This window comes from Cornus florida, unplaced genomic scaffold, assembly GCF_030987335.1.
Source record: "Cornus florida cultivar Cherokee Brave unplaced genomic scaffold, ASM3098733v1 CherokeeBrave_3.0.0_Hap2_Chr06, whole genome shotgun sequence".
Lineage (NCBI taxonomy): Eukaryota > Viridiplantae > Streptophyta > Magnoliopsida > Cornales > Cornaceae > Cornus > Cornus florida.
The window spans coordinates 71198469-71222949 of NW_026775576.1; the positions used below are offsets into that span (position 1 = coordinate 71198469).

At 35.7% G+C, this 24481-nt stretch overlaps 2 protein-coding genes across 2 annotated transcripts; both read right to left on the minus strand.

The window, feature by feature from the left end:
• Positions 1-7563: 7563 nt before the first annotated feature.
• Positions 7564-15468, minus strand: LOC132311964 (nuclear transcription factor Y subunit B-1-like). The gene is made up of 7 exons (XM_059810147.1): positions 15292-15468; positions 14914-15144; positions 14709-14838; positions 14311-14316; positions 14096-14179; positions 13734-13798; positions 7564-7956 (listed from the first exon to the last, which is right to left on the minus strand). Exons 2-6 carry the CDS (start codon positions 15129-15131, stop codon positions 13742-13744), a joined length of 495 nt encoding a protein of 164 aa, XP_059666130.1. The 5' UTR covers positions 15132-15144; positions 15292-15468; the 3' UTR covers positions 7564-7956; positions 13734-13741.
• A 772-nt stretch (positions 15469-16240) lies between these two features.
• Positions 16241-22802, minus strand: LOC132311963 (uncharacterized). Its single transcript, XM_059810146.1, has 8 exons — positions 22647-22802; positions 22035-22509; positions 21833-21950; positions 21072-21184; positions 19224-19309; positions 18464-18573; positions 18346-18375; positions 16241-16970 (listed from the first exon to the last, which is right to left on the minus strand). Exons 1-8 carry the CDS (start codon positions 22735-22737, stop codon positions 16911-16913), a joined length of 1083 nt encoding a protein of 360 aa, XP_059666129.1. The 5' UTR covers positions 22738-22802; the 3' UTR covers positions 16241-16910.
• Between the last annotated feature and the right edge of the window lie 1679 nt (positions 22803-24481).

Here is a 24481-nt window from a genome sequence, read left to right on the forward strand (position 1 = left end):
ATACATATACACACACACACATATATCAACACACACACAAGGCGGCGATAATGGCGAGCTGTCATCAAGGATAATTATATATATATATTCACACACACGCGCGCGCGCGCGCGCGGGGCAGCGACGACAACGTTGCAGTAGAGGCGGTGAATGTGGTTGCAGTTCCGTCGTCCTTTAAGCTCACCACGCCGCCGAGGAGCTCGCCGCCATCACCATCGCTTCGAACCACCGCTTGTAGTTACGGTTCCGATCCTTGTTCGTCGCCGGTCACTCCTTCATCACCGTTCAGTCATGCCGCTGACATCATTGCTCGCCCGCCGCCGCTGTTCAGTTCCTCACTGTCGTTCTTCAACACGGAACCCACTCAAAAGACCGTCCCAAGCCACCGAAATGATTGCAATCGGCCATGACACGCATTATCACACGTTGTCTTACCGGCCACGCACCGGCCAGTTCTGCAAATCACGTGCTGAAACATGCCGTCAGTCATCTTCTTCCCCCAGATCGCGTGTCCAACACACATCGATGCTCTACCACGCGCCAGATGAATTTCCACAGTTATTATCACAACTCCGGTAACTTCCACAGCAAACCGTCCTCGCCGTTCAGACATTGGTCTTCGAAATCGCCGACGTTGTCTCATCTCACCATCGGTGATCCCAACAACCTTAACATCGGCGATCCCACTACACCAAAACCATCCGTTTGTTGACCCATCGGACATAACTTCGCCGGCGTCGAAATCTCTGGCCGCCATTGAAATCACGAATCTCTCCTGATGATCTTAATGGTGACGAAATAGGGTTTCAAAATGACCAACATGGTTACAGTAGGGATTCACATAGGAACAGAACATGTTACCGAAGAAATGAAAGGTTAGAGAGAGATGGTTTGTGGCTGCGACTGTGGGCTGAAATAAATTGAGGGCAATTGCGTCTTTTTTACTATATACTATATTTTATAATAAATTTTATTTTAATATTAAGGAGTAATTTTATCTTTCCAAAATATTTTTGGAATTTAATATAAGAAGTGTCTTTATCCCAAAATAGGATAAGTATTATTGTGTCCTTTTGCAAACCTACTTTATTAATTTTATTTTATAATATATTAGACTATTTTTATTTATTTATTTATTTTTACAGTTACAACATTTTAATATTGGCTAAGTGGACTATAATTTGTGCAAATTTAAAAGCAGAGCAGTGAACCTCATAGCACTATTACTCGTGTGTACACACACACATTCTGTGTTTGTATAAAATATATATATATATATAATGGAGAAAAACAGGGACAGAAGGGCAGACAGATGGGCATTGTGGTGAGGTGGAGGACATCAACGTGCAGGGTCTCCTTTTCATCTTCACTGCTCAAATGGTTGTGTGTTTTGTTGTCTGTGTGCTTTTTTATTTTGTTGTATCTTGATATGCCACGCGCTTTTTCACGGGCAGGCGGACATAAACGCCGTACTATTAAGATTTGTGGATAGTCCGTTAACGGGTTTAACGTACGCAACGTGCAAATCCTAAATTTTTGTCGGCGAATTCGATCGATATTCGGACAACGTGGTCACGTAGTTTAATATAGTAGTAATAAGAAATTAGAATCTTTCACGGAAAAATCGTCTACTACCATGTCTTGTGATCATCAATCATACTAAAACTGACCTAATCCTACGGTCAGAAGTTTGCCTCCTTTTAAACTGTTCCTTGGGTTAGATTAATTGCAAAAATTAAAGGGAAATGTTATATTGCTTAAATGTTTTAAACTTTGCATCCAAAAAAAAAAAATTCAATTTAAAACTCACAAATTTTTTTAAGGGTAAATTGTACAAAATTACAAAATTTTTTAAGGGTAAAATGTAAAAAATTATTGTTATATATGGAATGTGTAAATATTTGTTGGTGTTAAAAAAAAAATTATAATTTTCAAATTAAACAAATAAAGATATTTTATCAATTTTCTTACATTTAATTAAAATATATGATATTGTAAAAAATGAGTTGATATAGTTATTAATGACATTTCACGTGTGCTTAAGGATGGAGATAGGGATGGCAACAGGGTGGTTGTGGGCGAGTGTACCTGCTCCTGTAACCGTTTAAAAACCCCACCTCCTTTCTCGTCCAAAATTGTAAAAATAGGGAGACTTTTCACCCCATCTCTGCTCCCCTTTAATATCTTTACCCCTGTAGGTACCTGCCCCGCCCCGTTTAAGATTATAAATTCTCCTCTTATTATTATTATTTTTTTTATCAACTAAAATTATATAATTATTGAAAAGATTCATAAAATAGAATGGACAATAAATAGTTTAACATAAAATTCAACATTAAAAATACTCTAAATGGCCGCGCAAGCTACTTGTTCCAGCTTTATAGATTTTGTTGCAAAACAAACTGTCTCAATATATATATATATAGGGACGGAGTATGAAATTTTTTTCAGGGGGGCACATTATATATATATATATATATATATATATATATATATATATAGAAAGAGATAGTGATATTTTTGGAATTAAATTAATTTACACCTATAGAATATAAGTATTAAGGAAACAATTTAGGAGAAAAAAATATGAAACATATATAGAATTTGATGAAGAATGGGAAAATTCAAAGGGGTACTTTCCATATTTTCATTAAAAAAACATATATGTTATTATAAAATATATATAGAATATAAGAGAGGGAGAAAATCCAGGGGAGACGTGCCCTCGGTCCTTAACTGCTTCCGTCCCTATATATACATACCAATGAAATAAGGATACTAATGCGAAATATATATACTAATGAAATAAGGGTACTTAAGTAATTTATTTATCTAAGCGAGGCAGGGTGGGGCGGGGAGGGTTGAACTCCCCCCGCCACCGCACCGAACCCGTACGGGTTTTCATTATATCAAACCATCCCCCAAATAAGCTAAACGTTCTCCAAAACCGCCAAAAGGGACAGGGCGAAACGGATATTCACGAGGATGGGACATATTGCCATCCCTAAATAGGAGAGAATTATACTTATTAAGATTAATATTAATTATATGTCGTGGAGACTATTCAAATTTAGCTGGTTAATAAAGTGACATTACAAGTGAATTATATTTGACATTTAAAATGCATTTTTTTTTTCTTTCTAAATATATGATGCACTAACTAAAACTACTCAATTGAAGTGGTAACATCAGGATTTTTTTATTTTTATTTTATAAATTAGCTTAATTCTCGACTCTATTATTTGAAACTTAAATTAAATAAATTTCTCCCCGTTTACAAAATCTTAATAGCAAAGTTATATTATGAATAATTATATTTACTTTGACGACAACGCTACAAATATGTTGATAAGCTTTTCAATTGTTTGAGCTCGAACTCGAGTTTGCTTGTAGACTTCAGGTTAAGGGACTCAAGCCTTTACAAGAGTGTTTGAGCTTGGCTCAAACATTACTCGTAAATCTAGAGATCGGTTCCAAATTTAAGATTAATATGAAGATTATTAAGTTAAAAAAATAAATTTTAAATTCAAACAATCATTCACAAACCATTCATATTTATGAGTCTTTTATTCAAAACAAATTCCCAAACACTCATTTTTTTAATATGTTTACCCTAAACACCATTTGAAATAAATATACACGTGTTTACCCTAATGGCTCAAACTATAGATTGTTTAGGTTTAGTAACTTGATTAGTAAACAAATACGAGTTGAGACTAATTTAAAAGAAAAAAAAAAAAACTCAAATCAATGATTTCTTGATGTGTCATTATTGGCTATTAAGCATAAAAGATTAATTCGGTAACACGCGTGATAAATTATTTGGATCACTCACACGAGTTGGATTCTTACTGCAAGTAGCGAGATCCGAACACACAAAAGATATGCACCAAAAAATATATGGCAGCGCTGTGCCATTACAGAATTATACTTTTGGTCTCTAAGCACTAAGCAAGCAAGTAAAGCCGAGATATGGTCAAAGTCAAACACATGCATTTGATCTGCAGCATCATCTTCCCTCATCTGCGACTACCTACAACTGTTTGATCACGTGGACCCCACTAACGCCTAGTATGACAGGGCTCAGGTTGTGGACCCACTTTGTATGAGGAGAACAGGAGTTCAATCGGACGGCTGAGAAATAAATTATGATGTGATGCGTCTCAATGTGCCCGATCTTCACGAATCGGCCACCGTGCGCTTTTGCGCACCCCAAGTGATAATCCTACGCTTTCATGTGTTTTTACCCGTCTTAACGTGCAGGGTCTTTACGGATTTGTCTCATACGTTTTCACGCACCTTAACGTGTCGAATCTGCCACCATGCACTTTCGCGCTTTCTTAGTGGTAATCACACGCTTTCATCGCACTACCACATTATTTCAACTCTGTCACTATGTTGTCACGCGTTATCATGATCTCGCCTCCAAACTCAAATGAGGTAGATAGTTATAGTCACCTTAAATTTGAGAGAATGATAAATTACAAATTTATCCATGCACCTACCCGTTATCATGTACTATACATATACCTAGTTATTTACTGTGTCTGAATAACTTAATTGTCATTCACCTATTTTCAAATATTTTTCTATATATATATAATCTTTTACTTCATGAATGCAATGCAAAATAATATTTTTCCATTCCTTTATTCTAACAGTGCAATCAAAATTTTGTATTAAAACTTCTTTAAGAATGACGAACACTGATGTACTTATGATTATGTAACATATAACATAAAAGAGTGAATGTGACCAGACTTTGTTTATACGAAGTAATAACAAGAATGATAATGATTTTGTGACTGGTGCATTTTAATACTATTTAAAATTGTGATTTTTTCCAAGAGAGTTTATCACAATAAATATGGTGATAGATGAAGTTGGAAAGAAAAGAAAGGAAAAAGATTTTTGTTTTTTGTTTTTTGTTTTTTTATTTTTTTTATTTTTTTTTCTTTTCTTTTTTAAAGTACGTGTATCGGCCCACAATATATGTACTATTTAAGTCAGGAATAAAGTTCGAAAGTGAAACCTCAAGAACTTACCTTCTGAATTCCTGTCAACGCCGATATGTCTCTGGGTTACTCTTAAGAAAAGAAAAAATATTATATCAGTTTTGATTGAATTAGTCCACAAAATATTAAATGGTCTATGACCAACTAATAATCCCTCCAAATTCCTCATTTATTATCTATTAAAAAATGAGAAGATTTAGAGAGAAAAAAAATAATAAATTAAGTATTATTTTCGTAATTCGAGAAATAACCCCAACAATTAAAATATGAGTAATAAATTTCTTATGACACTTGAATCTCATCTTATATATATATATATAAAATAAGGGTACGGTAATAATTTGATTGTTATTATTTCTTTTCTTTTTCTATTTTACTTTTTGCGAATAAAAATATTATATTTCATTTATAATTTATCCAAAAATTAATAGAAATTATTACTGATGGGAGTATATTTTTTTTGCTCTCACATTTTAACATTTCTTTTATTTTCTCGTCCAAACAAGCAGCTAGGTCCCATTAAGGAGGCGTGTGACCAACCACAATTTAGACTGGCGCGTCGTGAACAAAAACACCGCTAGGAGTTGGTAGATTAAATCATTATAATTGGAATCACATCCTAGTTTGATATTTAGGATACGCTTAGCACTCAATCCTTAATTTATTATATATTTATTCAAATGTTCATTAGTGAAATTTTATTTGGCTAGCATCGGCAAGTCTTTTAAAAAGTTATGTCATGATAAGTGAATGAGTAATGTTTTTAAAAAAATTCTTATGTTAGTTAGAAAGTCATGAATTCTTTTTATTTAATTATTAGATTAGAATAATTTTTTTAAATGGGTAAAAAGTCACATTGGTTTATGCTTTTGTTTGTCCTGATATCTTGTGAGATGAGATTATTATTAAATGTTGTTTGATGACCTTTTTATAGGAGCAAATAGTTTCCCTTTCTAAGCACAGTCTGTCTGGTCACTCTGGGTGTAAGTTTAAGAAACATAGGCCACGTGAGGATCTCCAAGTGTACAGAAACTCCATCTCTCTCTCTCTCTCTCTCTTAATGTAACGTGGCTAGCTGTATTATAGCATTTGGTTAAATCATAGAATTTGAATATAATATTTTATCGGAAGAGGAAAGGCTGGTGTGTGTTGCGTGTGTGTCAGTCTGGGAGTTTGTGGTGAGGGGATTATAGTGGTTTAGCTGGAACCCTCATGATGTGAGTTAGCACTTGCCGCCTCCACAACAACATTTTTTTTTTTTTTTTTGGAGGGAAGTTGAAGCAAATGCGCGCACACTACATCATTGTTTCGAGCGGAGTTTAAATTTTTAACTTAATTCGTTTGGAGAGGAGAGTTCGTACCATTCGAGATTGAACTTGACGTGTGGCTATGACCTGAGTCTTTCGAAGGTATACACAATATAGAGAGAGGATCCCTATCTTTCCTATGTATATACATTCGCTTATACACACACACTTATACATATACATATAGAGAGAGAGAGAGAGAGAGAGAGAGAGAGAGAGAGCTTGAACATGATGAAACACAACTTTTGCGCTGAGTGAGCTGGCTAGACTCGTGCAGGAAAGAAATGATGATCACGTTGTGAGGACCGAGTGAGTGAAGAGGTGAAAAGATGCATACACCTTCATTTCATGCGTGTGCGCGCCAACAAATGATGCGATGCGACGCTCTTGAAGTGGTCACGGCCCACCTCACCTATATTTGACATGTTAACTTGTAGACAAATGAATGTCACGCACGCTATCTTCATTCCAATGTGAGAGAGGTTGACACACGTGTAAAACATTTTCAGTCTAGATCTGTAAATGGTGGCAGGCTGTCTTCTTTGGTCCTCAGATCAATTCCCCTCAATCAAAATTCTTCCAACATACATCTACTTTTCAATAATACCCATAGAGAGAGAAAAAAAGAAAAAAGAAAAAAAGAAAAAAAAATTAAATTAAATAGTCTTGGACCATGTGGTATAATTACCACAAAGAAAAAGTGAATTTACAGAGTACATTAAGATATTACCAAAATAATAATAAATAATTTTTTTTTTACTGAACATAAACTTTGATTGAACTAGAGTACTAGGTGACCATCTCTAATAATACTTTCATGGAAAATGTTCCAACACTCTAATTTAAATCTCAAGTCTTCTAATTTAGGAAGATCTAATAATTTTTCCATACGAAAATGTTGAGACACTCAAATGTAAAGTCTTGGCCAAGTAAAAAACCTGGAACCTCTCCTTAAGTTGGTGATTTAGATTACGAAAATACTTGAACATCACAACATTTTTGTGAGATCCATCACTAACCGGACGAGACACGGTTTCGGACGAGAAGATTTTTAGTCCCCAATGCAAGTAAGGTTGTGACACTCTTCTGGTATGAATGCAATAAGCAGACAGCTTAGAGGCGAGTGCATAAAGAAGCTTTTTTTGGGAATGACTAAAAAAGTGCAAAATTTTGACTAGGCAGTCGGAGAGAATTTTGCAAATTGTACGGCTTAGAAAACATCCAACAATCATGACACAAAATTAAGAAAGGGACACAAAGGTTCAGTCTTTCCTTTGAGTGTCGAACAATTATAATTACATGAAATGACCCACTCAAATGTACAGAAGATATATATCAAGTCATAATTCAGATGTTAAAAACAGCGCACCAAAAGCATTTAAATATCTCTCACCGGCTCTTTTTCACCAACTAAAAAGGACCCCATAGAGAAAGAAACCTCCCAATTATAAAGATTACAGTATTTTAGATTAGATATGATAAAAAAATAATAATAATAATATAAGAAAATGCTGCAAGTATTGAACAATATCTACTAATGGAATAATTCCAAATTGGGGAATCAGCAACAGAAAAGCTGGAGATCCCTACTTGGTGCCTTCCACGAGAGAAATAATTAGATGCTGTCCTTGTTTCTGCAAGATTTCAAAGAGACATCATCAGAAACCCAAACCAACATTAAAACATAAAATACAAAAGCAAGAATGCACGGGAAAGCATAAGATAAAACATCTCCCATACAATGTTTAATCTCATATACAGCAATTCTCCTTGTGGTCATGAAAACTTCAAACCTTCTTAATAAGTTTGGTTTCAACTAATTCTTAAGAGACAACAATCTATAATGTTCTCAACTTTTCTCCCTGATAAATGAACATGATCACAACAAAAGTAAAACATAATTTTTGACCGTAAGTTGGAACAGTGGTATCAAATTACATGAGGACACGGAGAAACAACATAATCAAGAAAATATCTGTGAGAACAAAGAGCAAAGACACCCATCATACAATATGATGATGGCTATGGCCCTCAAAAACTTGGGCAAAAGGTACAGTCTTCTCTCTTCTCCCTTTTCTTCCCCTAAATAAATGATGGAAACAAGTAACTCACTCTTCTATTTGAAGTAATGTACTTTTATTCCTTTTTTCAGGGGGCCACAAAATTATTCACCCCACCATATTCTTCTCAAATAATAGTGATAATCCACAATTCAAGTAAGGTCTTTGTTGCCTAAGCATTGTAACCACAATTCAAGTATCAAAGTAACATACAAGGTTCTATCATAGGAGTGGGATGTATGTATATCTACACATATATGCTTACATAAACATACATTTTGTCCTTACCTATGCAATTATCATGATAATTGACTGCTATGGCCATATATTAATATTTACAACTATGAAATATTGGATTTTATCATAATCATTTTTCTCTGTTGCCATGTCCCACCATGGTGTGTCCTAGATTTTGAACTTCCACTTTAGTCGGTATGTTTATATTGAGTCATGCCAGAACCATGTCCATAGGCAGAGTACATGTGCCACCATCTGTAGCAACACTACAGGTTAAGGTCCTAACAGACCATAATCAAGTCATCTATCAACTGAGGTAATGGAAATATTGTAACCCTTTTAACGAATAATCAGTAGATTCAAGCAGCCAGATCATGGTATAGTAAAGTCCAAACATGGTGGGGTCACATTTCTGTATAAGTGAGAACTTCACTTGATATTTGTCTCTCCATCTTTTCTATATAATGTTAGTTTTTCTACATGCCTCTAATGCTTACTGACAAGCGAAGGGATGCAATGCTATCCATCCCGACAAGGGACTACAAACGAATCAAGTTGCTCATAAACAGCTCAGCTTGACAAGGGCTCAGTTCATCCTCGTTTAATTAATTAACAAACCGACCTCCATCATAATTCTCATGAAACGAGCCAAGCACAAACATCTCTTTACTCATTTGTTCATGAACGAGATCGTAAACAGGCTCGCTTAAAGCTTGTAAATATATATACATATAGCCCACTAATATAGGACACCCATCAAATAGCTTCTGTTTGGTTTCAATATGTTAGATCCATTAAGCACATATCTTGTTAGGTGCATCAGGCCCATGTATAATAAAAATCAAAGAAGTCAAGTTTATGCATTCATATCAAACCAACTATAATAAAAATCAAAGCAGCCAAGTGTGTAGCCCTACCCTCTTGGAATGAATTTGGGTGTATCCTATCGAATTAAGGGCAGGTTTAACTTGTTCCATCATGAACTTGTCCTGTTTAGTTTTAAAATATATAAAATAATACTTAACTATTTTTGTCCTTTTCATTGTTTTTCATAAAAAATTATCATTATCATTGGTAATATTTGTATTTTTTATTAAAAAGAAGAGGTTAAGTGCACTTAAAACCCCTGTAGTATACGCGAGGTAGCACGATGACCCCCTACTTTTTAAAATGTGTTGTGCCAGTCCCTAATTTTGAAAAAAGGTGCAAATACCCCCCTCAAACCACTTTTTCTGTGACGTGACATAAAATATATGTTTTATTCCGTTTTTTCCCTTTTAGCATTCCAAAAATGCCCCTGGCTGATTTGACCCATCTCTCTCCTTCGGCTCTCTCTCCTCTCTACCATACTATAATCTTTGTCGCTTCGGTGAATGGGTTTTGGAGAATCTATTTGTTGCATACTCCCAGCTTATAAATAAGCTATTAGCAAACTCAACAATCAACAATATAGGAAACTAGGCTTGTGACCATGGTCCTGAATTGGCAACTTTTATATTGTGATCTCTATGTGCATATAAATTAGGGGTGCACACGGTCCGCTTTGGACCGGATTAAGAGTATTTTGGGATCAAACCATTTATAACGGTTTCACTATTTTTGAAACCAGACTATAATATTCATGGAACCAAACCACGAAAAACCGGTTTGGTTCGGTTCGGTTTGTCGGTCTCAGTTGATTTTCTTTTTATTTTATTTTAATTTTGAGGGGGCAAAGTTTTAAAAAATAAATAAATAAAATATCAACTAACATTGATATAATACGTAAAAAATAAAAATAATAAAAAAAAAGAATTTTAAGAAGAAAAAAAGGAAATAAAATTGAGATATATTTGAAATGAAAGGAAAGAAAATTGAAATATATTTGAAAAGGGAAATTTGACTTTTTTAAAAAGAAATTTATAAGGAATTTAAAGAACAAAAGAAAGAAAGGGAGCACGTGAGAACTTCAATTGATTTAGGGTTTAGGATACGATATACATATATAAATATTTATTATATAACATAGTAACGGTTTGGTCCGGTCCAGCATGATCCTAAACTAGGATCGGACCGAAAAATTACAGTTCCATAATTTTGGCCCAGGACCGGACCAAATCGCTATACAACTAGCCCAAACCGCCCAATTCAGTACGATCCGGTCCGATTTTTCGGTTTACCGAATTTTTTGAACACCCCTAATATAAATCCCTAACATTAGAACATTTGTAGCAATTTGCCCCCTGACCAATTTAACCAAAAAAATCTATTAAAACCTAAAATACCCTTTTTAAATGACTACAATACCCTCACAAATCAGCCACATCGTTTAAGGAACTGTCCTTTTTGGACATTTTGCCTTTTCATTATTTATTTATTTATTTTATTGTAAGAGTATTTTAGACATTTCAATCACTAAATTGATAGATTGTCCTTATTTGCTAAATTTCGAAAATGTAAGGGGGTTTTGGAACACTTGGGGGTATTTGCACATTCTGTATATAGCAAGGTTTTTTTTTTTTTTTTTGGCACTTTACCCATATGATTTTGATGACCCTATTTCATCATGTATCTTGTTAGAAGCAATCACAATTCATGGCCAACAATAAGCCAACCAAATATCAGGGACATCATTTCAACATGTTTGGTTACAATGAATGCTTAGGGAACAGTTATCTTTCATTTGTGTGTGGTGGAAGCAAATTTAATACATATTTGCTTTAATTATACATTGATTGTGAAGTAGCTTTGACAATGCATTAGCAACAGACAAGGAAGAACCTGATCCAACCACACAGATTCTAAAAGACTACTTTGGGATGCTAGCAAGACATTGACATACAGTTCTATTCTTTGTGCTTCTTTGTATAGTCAAGAATGTGCTCTAAATATACTCATGAAAAGTAGATTCCTATATACCTCATACATAAATAACCTTTACCTACTTTATTTTTCATGATCTCTCCATCCTTCAGTGGCCATGGACACAGGCTATTTAGAGAGAGAGAGTCCGCTATGAAAGAGAGTAGAAGGATGCGAGGTAATAATTTGATCACATGAACAATGTCCAATTTGGTCATTTCCCATTTCAATCTTTTTTAAAAAATAATGTAAGAAATGTTGTTGCAAAGGTCTTTAGGCCTTTGCACGAGTTTAATGTGCCAGGATGTCCTTATTTGCATGCTTTCTAAACTTTAGGGGGTTTAGTGACATTAGGGGGTGTAAATATAGCCAGGCTGGAAAAAAACAAAAATTGACCAAGTCAATATATTAAAAAAAGAGGTGCGGAAAATAGAAAGCCACCAAAGAATATTAGCCAAGGATATAATGTTAAAAAAAAAGAAGCTCTATAAAGAATCCGTCAAAGATGCATAATCAAAGGCAGTCTCAACAAAGAATTTATCAGCAACGAAATAAAAAAGAGCTCCTCATTGGGCTCATTGTACTGCTACTATGCAAACTGTAAACTTGCAACATAGTTCCACGTTCCCACTAATGCCCCATTATTCTGCAGTATACAGCGACCATAGTGACAATGGTGTGACTATGCGTTTTTAACTTGCTATTGTTGTCTAGATTTACGATATACTCTTAAATATATTGTGATGCATTGTGATTACTGAGATTGTAGTTTAGTCCAATATTTCACCATAATCCCCTGCAAAGGGATGTCTTCCTCTGTGTTGCATAATAAGCACAACAATTATGGTACGATTTTGGTGTAAAACAACAGTTATGAAGGATCCATAAGGACCATAACTATGTTAAGTTGTGATCTAACAATGATGATTGTTCCTTGATCATATTAGATGCCAGAGTACTTTATAATTCACCGAACTGCGGTATAATTTATTATATTTAATCGCAGTCCTTGCACCATAGAGAGTGAGAAGGCATATGTTATGACCATAATGACTATGACAAGGGCAAAAATGTGTTGCATCATAATCCCACATTGGGATATTTTGGCGCCCGTTCAAGCAAGGTTTGCAGTCACGATGTAACGGAATAGCGCTCGTATCAGTTTTACATAACGGATTCAGTCATCGCAATCGTAAATTCTTTCAACCTTGCACATAGAGTCCAAAATGCACCGAAAAGCAATTTTTAATAATATGATTCAATAAAAATGATTTTTTTTTTTTTTTGGTGAATTTTACTATATTTTATTGAATTTATTAAGTCCATTTAAAACAAGTATCATGAAATCTAAACCAATATTATTAAAAATGCTTAATAATTATACTTTAATAGATTTAAGTATAAAATAAATGAAAATTCATACTATATATAATATGTGAAAATAAAAAATATATAATACAATTTAAAAGTATGATAAATTTATTAACCATACCATATATTTCATTTGTGACCCCAAAGCTTATAACATTCAAAAATATTAAACAGTTATTTCCTTTTGGAAAATATTAATTTTGGAGTAACATTTGAAGAAATACTATCTGCTCCAGTGGATAGGATTCCTTGACTTTAAAAATTGTGTTAGGTTTCGAGTCATGCTATGTTGCAACTTTCTAGATTCACTTTGGTTTATATGATTCAACTTTCTAAAAATAGTTAAAAATTAAGTATTACATTATAACAAACAAACAGAAGTGTTGGAGCAATGGCTAGAGTCCTTTGATTTTTAAAACTAGCCAGATCAAATCTATCGGGCGGCAAGCGACAATTTATTTTACAAAAATAAAACCACTTCCAAGTGTTGGGCGGTTTATCAGTAGGAGTAATGGCAAGGCAGAAACGCATGTGTAAATAGGTTCTTGATATGAAAAGGTTTCTAGCCCATTTGCCTTGGCATCTGAGCGGATGGACAACTTTCCTTTTTGTTCAAGTCAAATGTAAAAAGGGTACCGTGCATTCACAAGTCCTAATGAGTAATTACATGTATATGCATGAAAGGCAGATGTTCAAATGACTTCCATGAATAGTCAATAATCTCCATTTTGTTAGTCTTTCAAGTGAATACCAAAACAAAATAATACCAGAAAACTTAGAAGTTGCAATTTGCCCATTTTGCACAAGTTGCATTTTCATTTTTCTTATGACAAATAAACACGCAAACACTATACACAGAGAGAGAGATAGAGATAGAGATAGAGATAGAGAGAGAGATTTACTTGGTAATTCACACATGGGAATTCACATAGTTCATGCCTTGAGTAAATGAACCTTGATGAGCATACTGCAATATTTATTCACCCCGAGAGGCCAAAAAAAGGAAGACAATAAAGTAAGTTTGTGAGAGGAATTCGTTCAACAAAATCAAATGATGCAAGCAGCAAGAATTTGAAGTTACTGACTAACTGCAGTTTGAAAGAAAAAAAATTTGAGAAAAAGATTTTCTTTTTGGTAAGCAAGCAACTCAAACAATTTGCCCTGCTTGGGGCTTGAACCCTCAACCTCCCCTTTGGAGGTGCGGATATTATATAAACCAGGTAAAAGGCCTAGTGGTTTGGAAAAACACTATTTGTTAAAGCACCTGAGCATTAGGGCCGAGCTGCGATCCAACTGTGTCCTTTTTAGCAGAATTATCTCCGCCCCTAGCAGATCCTTTAGTGTCACCCTGTCCAAGGTCACAATTTACCAACAGCATCAGCAATTATAGAAGCTAAACAAAGACCTACACAACAATTGAATAAATGAACAAAAATGGGAAACAATGTTACTTAGTTGGGAAAAAAAATAATCACATACCTCTAACTGATCATCATCATTATTGATGGAGCAAAAAGTAAAAAAAGAAAAAGAAAGAAGAAGGTAATAGTGTTAGATTGAACTCATAAGAAATATGCAAAAGTTAAAGTAAAATCAAACATGTATAAACTAATTCCATGTTTGGTTGCAGAGAAAATTAACAAGATAAAACTAGAATCTTCAGGCCTAACACAACTAACGACTTCAACAATTTGAGTTCTAGATTTTTTTCTTAAAAATAAAAAAATAAGATAATCCTCAAAAGCTCACTTTTTTTTTCTCACTTTTCTCAAAACCAAACAGAGAATCAAATTTCTAAAGAGAAAATCTATGTTCGCTTATATCACGTCGAACCAGATAACCAATACAATACCAATTACCAAACATAAAGTGATCACCTCTCTGTACTTGTTTAGGTACGCTTTTAGCGGATCAATGTAATCTTCAAAACCCAACGTCGCCATTGCCCACAACAAATCGTCGCCATTGACCGTCTTCCTCTTCTCTTTCTGACATTTATCACTCGCTCTGCAACACAAACCCCAAATCAGTACAACTTGAAAAACCATTTGACAAAATATATATACATATATGATCGCATACTCGCTGGTGATGAAACTAATGAACTCGGAAACGCATTCTTGAACCGTGTCCTTGGCATCCTTGGCTATCTTCCCATTGGCCGGCAATGCTTTCTTCATGATCCGGCTAATGTTGGCGATCGGAAGATACCGATCCTGCTCGCGAACGTTTCCTCGAGGGCTCTGCTCGCCGCCGCTCTCGTGGCTCCCGCCGGCGGGACTCGACGGACCATCGGCCATCGTTCCCGGATCCCTAAGATCATAATCGAATGATCAGCAAAAACCGTCGAACGAAATGAAAAAACCTAACCCTAGCTTGTCCACGACCGAACATGGAAGGAGAACGGATAAATTTTAGAGAGAGAAAGTTAGTGAGAGAGGGGGGAAGGTGGTTGATTACCTGTAGAGAGAGAAGATTTATAATTTGGCGCGCGTCGATGGAGTTGTTGTTTTTGTAGAGAGAGAGAGGGAGAGATCGGACGATTAAGAAGAGAAGAGAGAGAAAGAAGACGAATCTGACGAGAGTTTTGAGCTTTTTTTTCTGGGTTTGAATGTGTTGTATCTACACCGTTGGTTGTGTAGGTACATTTTGCAACAACAGTGTCTCATACTATTACGCTTCTTCGTGCTTCTGCTTCATACACGTATCCTTTGTGCCCGATATTTTAGTGAAGAGCAAAGCTTTGCTACCCTGTGATAAGCTCCACGTATATAAACATACATGTTCACAATCTAATACTGTGACTTTATTAAATAATACTCCGTATAATTTTAAATAAATTTCCCCCTTCTTAAGCAAATGAGGAAAATTTATAAAAAATTATAAAACTTAAAGATAGTCTAAGTGAAATATTAACAAATTTTATGGAAGTGTTGTATTGTTGAAATGCTTTCCTTATTTGAAAGTCTGTATTCGAACCTTTCACCTTCTCCCATCTCCTTCAACATTCTTATTAATAAAAATATTAACAAACACTCTTGCGAAAAAATATTAACAAACTTGATAGAAAGGAAATGAAATTTAGCCAACAATTTTACTTAAAGTTAGACAATACTAATCCTTCTTATTCACGTAACCATTACACTAAACACGTACTTTTTTTTTATTATTATTTTTTATGCCAAGGCTCGTGCCTAGGCACTCAAGTTTTATGAGAGGCTCACTGGGCTACGAGCCTATCTGGTTTTTTTTTTTTTTTTTTTTTTTTTTTTTTTTTTCAATAACCGAAAAAAAACACACCCCCCCTTTTTACATATTATCTCACTTACGATTTTGAGTAGAAAGAAACCATGGTGACATCTTGCAAACTACACACGAAGATACCTATTGATTATATGTATTAGTAGCATTGTTTAATCGGTCTAAACTTATGTGTAACATTCCTAAAAAGAAAAACAGAGAACATAAAGTCCAAAATCTTATAACTTAAAATTTGTATAGCATTGCTCAAAGAAAAGGCTAGACTAAAACGGTCCAAAATCTTGCATCGTGAACAACTATGGATCACGGAGATGACTCCAAAAGCATGTTACAAGACATGTGCATTTTCTGACCTAACTGAATGGGCACCATTCAGTGTGCACTACAAGATCAATCAAACCATGAGCTTAAAATGTACCAACTTGCTCTTTCTTCCAGTGCTGTCACTTCTGTAAATGGTAGGGTTAGCTTTAGTACAAATGGAAGTCCATAGTTCTGAGACCCAAGCATTTGTATATAAACGCAGCAGTGCAGATTCCGGGAGCACCGCTGGAGAAAAGCAGGGGCAGAAAACCTTGTTTCTCTAGCTGTCTTGGATCTTTGCACAGTTAGGGTTAGCTTTAGCTGTCTTGCATTTGTTTCTCTAGACAAAATGAAATGTTTCTCTTCTAGGGCTATTGCTAAATCAAGGACACACCAGCCTCGTAACAATGATAGCTTACATGTTAGAGAAATTACGAATCCACAACCAGAATGAGCGCTAATATCGCAGTTCTGCTCCACCTTGACAGCAAAAACAACAAAGACACCAGCGCCTATCAGTGATTGAGTAAATGGACTGGGTACCCTTCAAGATCTGCTTTCTTCATGATCTCTTTCTGCTCATAACAATGAAGAGAATTCATTAGTTTTGTCTTCATTTGTTTCATGGAAATTAAATTATGAAAAGGTATATACAATTTTCAACAAGAGTAATATCACTAGTTCAAATGATCGTGCTGAAAAAAAATGTGATCATGACATAGCATAATAGAGCAGCACCGCCTTACTTTTGATGGATGCACTAACTTTTCCATGCAACAAACATATTTCCCTTGCAGTCACTATGCAGAGCATGAGAAGCTAAAACTTAAAAGAGGTGAATGAATGTTGTATCCCTAATATGATTTAATGAGTTGAGAATTTTCTGAACATTTTAAGACAGTCTCAGCATATATTATATATATGTATGAAACTGAGAAGCACATCAACCCCATAGTTTCAAGGTAAAGCAGTCACTCTATTTGCCATCACATTAACTCAACTATATTCAACTCAAAAAAGTCTGATCCTATTTGTTCCGAGAGAGCTAAATAAATCCCGCTTCATCATTATATTCTATTTAAGATAATTTTAGTTAAACAACATATATTTTTTCTTTTCTTAATATCTCAAACCATGTTAGTTTTGATGTTTCCATTCCCCTAACATTATCCTCAGTGTGGGGCATGCCACTCTTTTCGATGATTATCAACCTTCTTTTCTAAAGAAAAGAATATTGTGAGAGTTCTCCAGTACCATCCCCAGATCCCTTTCCCCATAGCGCCAAAAGACAGCCCACCAGATCTCCTTCTTGAAACAAACAGATCCGTTGGCAAATGCTATGGATTAAATGCATAGCATGCAAAACAGACACCCCCAATGACCGATGACACACCCAAGTGATGAAGTCAAATGGCACCGGAAATTTTCAGCGGACTTGAGGTTTCAATAATGCATTTCAATCTGGAAGGTGCATTATTAACAGCAAAATATACTTCCCTTGACCAATAAGATAAAAAAGAGAACTTGAGAAACTTTGAAGTACAATGGAAAATAATATCTAATACACACTGCCAAATGCCTTTTCTGCATCATTTTCATTCTCAAAGGTGATAGATTGCGGACCAGTACTTGGAGTATTGGTGAAAATACAGGGTTTAACAAGCATTGATGCTAAATCAAGTCTAAGAGTAGACTCTTCGTACAACATAACAAATTAAGTCTATTTTCAATCTAGTACACCCAGCATCCTACACAGGACCAACACTGTGCAATGATTTTTATTGCCTTTTCAGAAGTGATTTAAGTATTTTAAGAAACTGAACTAGACACAGTCACTTTTCTCCATTGGATCTGCTGACATCTTAATCATTCCTCTTACGGAAGGGAAATTGATGAATAATCACACAGTGACAAATGGTGCTAGGAAGAAGTAAACTATCTATCAATTACCTGAATTATAGTTGTGGTCCTCCCATGACCCTGATATTGAAACGCACGATATCATCAGCAAACAGTATATTCGCAATAGCTCAAGGTCAACATATTTTGTTACCCTTAGTTCACATACCTCAAACCGCTTCTCCTCCCATTTTACCATCTTCCAAGATTTTGATTCCAGCGATTCCCATGAACTTGGAAATCGAATTGTCTCCACATGCTGCAAAAGCCTCAAGCTACCTGCAACAGAGAACTCCTTAAATTGCACTTTCCCAGGTGGCAGTAACAAGATCTTACAAGTTTCAATGACTAGAGACAATGCATGCTGTACTGTCAAATTGGATAAGAACTTATCCTTAATCATCAAGCATTTAGATTGAGCAACACTGATGTTTTCAGAAAAAGTGAACAACATGGCTGATGGACCCCAGATCCATAGCACAAGAGAGAGACATAGACATTTGGCTTTGTGATTCAACATTACAATCCGAATGGTAAGTCACAAGTTTGTCAAGATACTAAGACTAAAAATCACTAGTTAGTAGTTACTAAATAGACAATTAGTTGTTTAAACCACATGAACTTTGTAAGATTACCACTGAAAAGGCAATGGAAATTTCAACAGGTTTGAAAGATCCGGTGGAACTAGTATTAACTATTAAGTTCTTACAACAAGGTGAACGTCCATATCCCAACAACTGAACCATATAATTCACTGTTAAAACATTCAGTGCAGTTACAAAAAGGTCCAGTGAAACTAGTATTAAGTTCTTACAACAAGGTGAAAGCCCAAAGGCCCAAAATCCCAAGGTCTAGAAGTAATTAGCACATTTTCTGCTATATGTAATCACCTGCCTCGGAAAAATATAAGAAAGGACAGAAAACTTTACTTGTAATGAATGCCTCTTTCCAAGTTTCACGTTCTAACCATGATGGTGCAACTTCTCGAAGTGGTATTCCATTGCTTGAGCATATGCTGCACGAAATGAAAACTGTCACGAGCGCATAATGAATGAATTTAATCTATAGATCAGTTGCAGATTGGAAACCAGGCTGCTGGCCTGGTTTAGCATGATACAAACGTTCTGCTCAAGGGAAATTCTGGGTGAAGTTCACACTCAACCATGGTTATTGAAAGGGTAAATTGTAGGTCAATATAACTGTGATATTAGATCAACATTTGGTAAAATTATGTGATTTTTGTGGTTAAGTTGGTTTAACTAGAGTTGTAAAGTCAATATTCAAATGAAATCAAGAAAAGATTATTGATGAAATGCTTTACTTAGTATGGTTTGAATAGGTCAAAGTCAAATGTTGCAATAAGCGTCAAGGCTTTGCAGATTTGATTATTCACAGTTAATGAAGGGTACAGGTGCCAGAAATAGGCTGCAACACTCATCAAAACAAAGGCATTCTGATATTTGGTTCGAACCATATCTGATTGCGAGCACTGCAGTTGGAAAGGCTTCCATTGAAGCATGCAGCTTAAAACATTTGACATGTTTGGAATGGTAATTGCAACCACTGTGGTGATGTTTATTATATGGCATGATATACACACACACACACACACACACACACACACACACACACACACACAGAGGAGGAGGGGGGTTGTATTTACTGGTATGTTCGGTCTCTGGTTTGGAAATTCATGTAAGCTCAAACAGCCTTCAACAGTAAAATATGAGTGCATCATTTTTCACCAAGAGGAATCTGGGGTTACCATTTCCTGTGCCTAGCACTTGATTTCCAATTCTAAAACTATATCCACTTTTGACAATATTACTTAAAAGCCCGCTGATTAATCTTCTTCAATCCAAAAGGGGAAAATATTATATGCCTCACGACAACCAAGAGGATCTCTTGAATCTTTACTTTCTTTATAAGCAACCATTGCTGCAACAACTAAAAGTTACAGTAAACCTTAAATACAGCTAGTTCTGACTATGAGCCTGAATTATAAACAGAATAAACTTTATCATAATACACTTGCCTAGAGAATTTTAAAAACTTTTAATAATTCCAAGTGATTCATGTTTAGGAGAAAAACATTGATGTCACTGATAACCGGATGAGAATTAAAAGACATCCTTCTGTTTGCTCCCTGTGAATTAAATTGATAAAACCTAATAGACTTGTCAAAAAAATATATATGTGGTAAAACCTAATACCCAGGCCAGAAGGTGGAAGATCTATGATTCTCCATGGCAAATTAGAACAAAATATCAACTCTTATCTGTCATCTGAATTAGATTGCAGGTCATTGTGTAACCAATGGAGATCTCCACATCCAATATCAACAACATTCGAGGATCTAAACCACATTCCAGGACCTTTTTTTTTTTTGGGTTATAAGTGACATTCTAGGACTCTTATGGATGCCCAACCAAAGGTTTTATCTTCCATGCTGTCCAAATGAATGTAAAAAAAACCCTTCCCACTCTCTCAAATGTTGATAGTGGATGTCGCTTATCAAGGAACCATCTCTACATGATCTATGAACCTTAGTCAATGTTATAGGGAATTCTTTGTGAAAGGAAATGTAACAGTAAACACTCAGTCTTAATTGTTAAAAACGGAAGTGGCAGCTTTGTTGCTATCCGGTGCTACATTATACCTCCCAAATCTAAAGAAAAATGAGTTTTAAGCATGAATTTCAAAAAAGAAGAAAGAAAGAGAAACCGATTCTTCTATAATAAAAAATATCTTGAGTACCAGGAGACAAAAGGACTTACTCAACAATTACTTGACGTATGACCCCAGGAAGGACACCATCTCTAATGGGAGCAGTCTGTATTTCAACCGAACATGCACTCCCCTTACCATCATTGCTATCATTATAGTTCTCCTGAAAACACATTTCATAAAGCATCTAATAAATACTTAATGGTGAATATAAGGTAACACACACCGCAGAAGCTTCTAAACAATTACTGCATATATTGTAACTGGTTATAGATTGCATCTGTTTATAGACAGTCAAGCAAGTTACTAAGGTGGGAAGTATAAATCACAAATTCAATATACAACTACAAGTACCATTTATTTTTCCCAAAAATAAGCAATTATGATTTGTACTTACTGGGAGACTGTGTCATTATGTAAGACACTATGGTATACTCTGCCAAATTAGGACATTATCAATGGTCTTCAGACTGGCAAATTAGTTAGCTAAGCTAACTTTGGGTGCCTGAGAGCGACTCAAGCTGGCACAACCACTAGTCAAAAGTTAATATATGGCAAATCAGTCAGTAGTTAACATATAACCGAATCCAATACAATACATTCTGCAAGTATAATGTCTCTTAAAATCTGTTCCAAATGTGCGCACACAACTTGGCTGGTCAACCTTTGTATTACGAGTTTATGATTACCAAGCTAACAAATAACTAAAACTTTGTTCATCGTCTGTAATTCCATAAAATAAATACAGAAACTAAAAAGGACATCAAGTCAACTTGACAAAGAGTAAACACCGCAATTCCTTGTCTCTTACCTTGCAACACACAACGAAAAAGTTTGTCACAGAACCTTCTAGTACCCGATCACCGTCATTTGACAACAAGAGCTCTGTAGCCCAAGGTGGCCTCAGCTTCTCCAAAGACTTCCTAAGCCTACCAAGATAACAAAGTCCAAAAATTACATAACAAAAAAACCAAATTCACAATAATACACAATTAAGGTACAACTCCAAATACCTAACCCAATCTGAATACTTTGCATTGGCAACATCCCTCCCTCGACCCACCACGGCCAAATGCGCCCCATTTTCTCGAACACCAAACACAGGAGGTACATACATCCCCACATGTACATACACATCAAGAAAACTAGAAACCATTTCTTCACTTAAACTCCCATTTTCACACAATTTCTCCGAATTGCCACTCACAACAGATGTGATTGCCAATTCCTCACCACTTTTCCTCTCTCCCAATGCAATAGGCAGCACTTTCCCCACCGAATCATTCACAAGAGATCGAATTACCGAGTCCCAGACTGACGATTGTCCCAATGGGGTCAAACTCGAAACCCTAGACTTCTCAGATCCGAATAAAAGATTCGGATTCGAATTCAACAGAATTCTAGCCGAATCGGCGAGTCTGCGAAGATGTCTTTCCCAGAACAAGAGGAGTGAAGCGTCGTTGTGAGTGCGAGAGGTCGTGTAAGCACCTGAATTTGTATATAAACAATTTCTTCAGACTCAAAGCAAGTTTGTGCGAGTGTTTAGTGCGAGAGGTAGTTTCGAAAACGATTTTCAAAAGCAAAAAAATAAAAATAAAAATTGACAATGGAGTTTTGGCGCGAACCTGGATGAGATTCGAGGAAGGTTGATACAGGAGGTGTGTCGGAGGAAGGCAAGACGACGCCGTTGGCGAACAGAAACCGAACACCGGACATTTTCGGCTTTTCCGATTTGCGAAGAGGTGTCTAGCGTGTGCTTTTTGTCTTATTGGGCCGGCTCTAACTTAAGTAGCTTTATATTGTGTTTGGAGGGTCCAATCAGAAATCTAAATTCATTCTATTTTTAAAAAAATTAATTAGTGGTGTTAAAATTAAAAATTGAAATATCATTCCTGTCAATTTCAATTCTAAGATATCTAATTTGTACTCAAAGATCCTCTGCTGAAAATAAAATAAATTTCATGAACAAAAAAAATTAACTTGAATTTCAATTCCATGAAATTTTTTTAGACTAATCTCGCACACGTATTTGTATTATGTGCGTTTTTTGGAAAGATAAGTTTGATGTGAACGTTAAGAATAAATTTCCAACTTTTTTTATAGAGCATTTTTATTTTCGTTACATATGTTTTATCAAGATCCAAGTTTATAAGAGCATATTACTATTTAAATGATTGGAGGAAAAGGCTTTCATACAAGAGGAAAAAGAAAATTTGTTATTAAGTACTTAATCAAAAAGATAGTTCTGTTGATTAAGATAGTTCTGATTTGTGAGTGATTGTGAATGCAACATCAACATCACTGAAAATAAAATTGTTAATATTTTTTGCTCACAATAATAAATGTTTTAATTTTAAGCTAACTCACCAGATTTCGGTGAGTGTCGTAAGGACCTTTAGATGCCTACTAACTCACAAATAGTGAATATATAACAAATCCATATTATTTAATAAATGGGAAGATATCTAAATACAAAGTACAATGGAACTTCCGGCGATTAGGAGCTTCGTTCCTTATTTATAGGCCCAGGCCCAGGCCCTTATACGAGTATGGAAGTCCACTTCCATTGGGGAAGCAATGATGGCTATGCTGATATAATAGGGATATCCCAGTCTTTTTACCTTGAGGCTAAGTACTATTACATTAAATGTCCATCCTTTCGAAGACGGCGGTAGTTGAGGCTCATAAATGCGATTGCCAATGTCTCGATCGAGGTGCGTGGGCTCCTTGTCCTTCAGTTTGCCAAAGTACCCGCCTTGAGTGGACTTTGGTGTCGTCGGATGTGTCAAGTGGCATTGGGGGGCTTAATCCCCACAATTAATCCTCGTGTGCGCGTGTGGTATCGGAGGAGAGCGGAGGCGTGCAAAAGTTATAGAGTTTGTTGAGGGAAAGAAATCGACAGACGTGCTAGTTCAATTAATGCCGCCGTTCAAAACACCAAACGTGGGCAATGATTATCATAAGAGTTGCGTCGTTTCCCGTTCCGTTATGGTTATATTTAAAAGAAAGCGGGAAGAGATCAAACGCTGTTTTGCCAACTCCGATTAATTTAGACAGAACAAGAAAAGGCTTTTTTGTGAGAAGAGCGAAGTGTTAAAGGGAAAGAAAAAAACCGTGGTTGCAGAAAGAAACTTGCTTGGTCGAAGAAGATACCTCCCCGAAGGGAGTTATCCAAAAAAGATGAACCTCTACCCAATGTGCCACCGGATTCAGAATGGTATAAAGCTCCCTTTTTTTGGTGGGAGGGACTTTTTTTGGTATCGCTCTGAACAGTATGTTGAAGAGCGAGGTACGTCGGCGGTAGCGGCGATAATGGAGCCGGAGGCGAAAATTGGGGCCGAGCCGCTTGTTCCGGCTAGGTCAGTGCTTCGTTTTAACATAAAGAGGGGCTATATTCCATTCTCTTTCATTGATCTGATGACACACTATAGTCCGAGTAATGTGTGGGATGAATGGACAG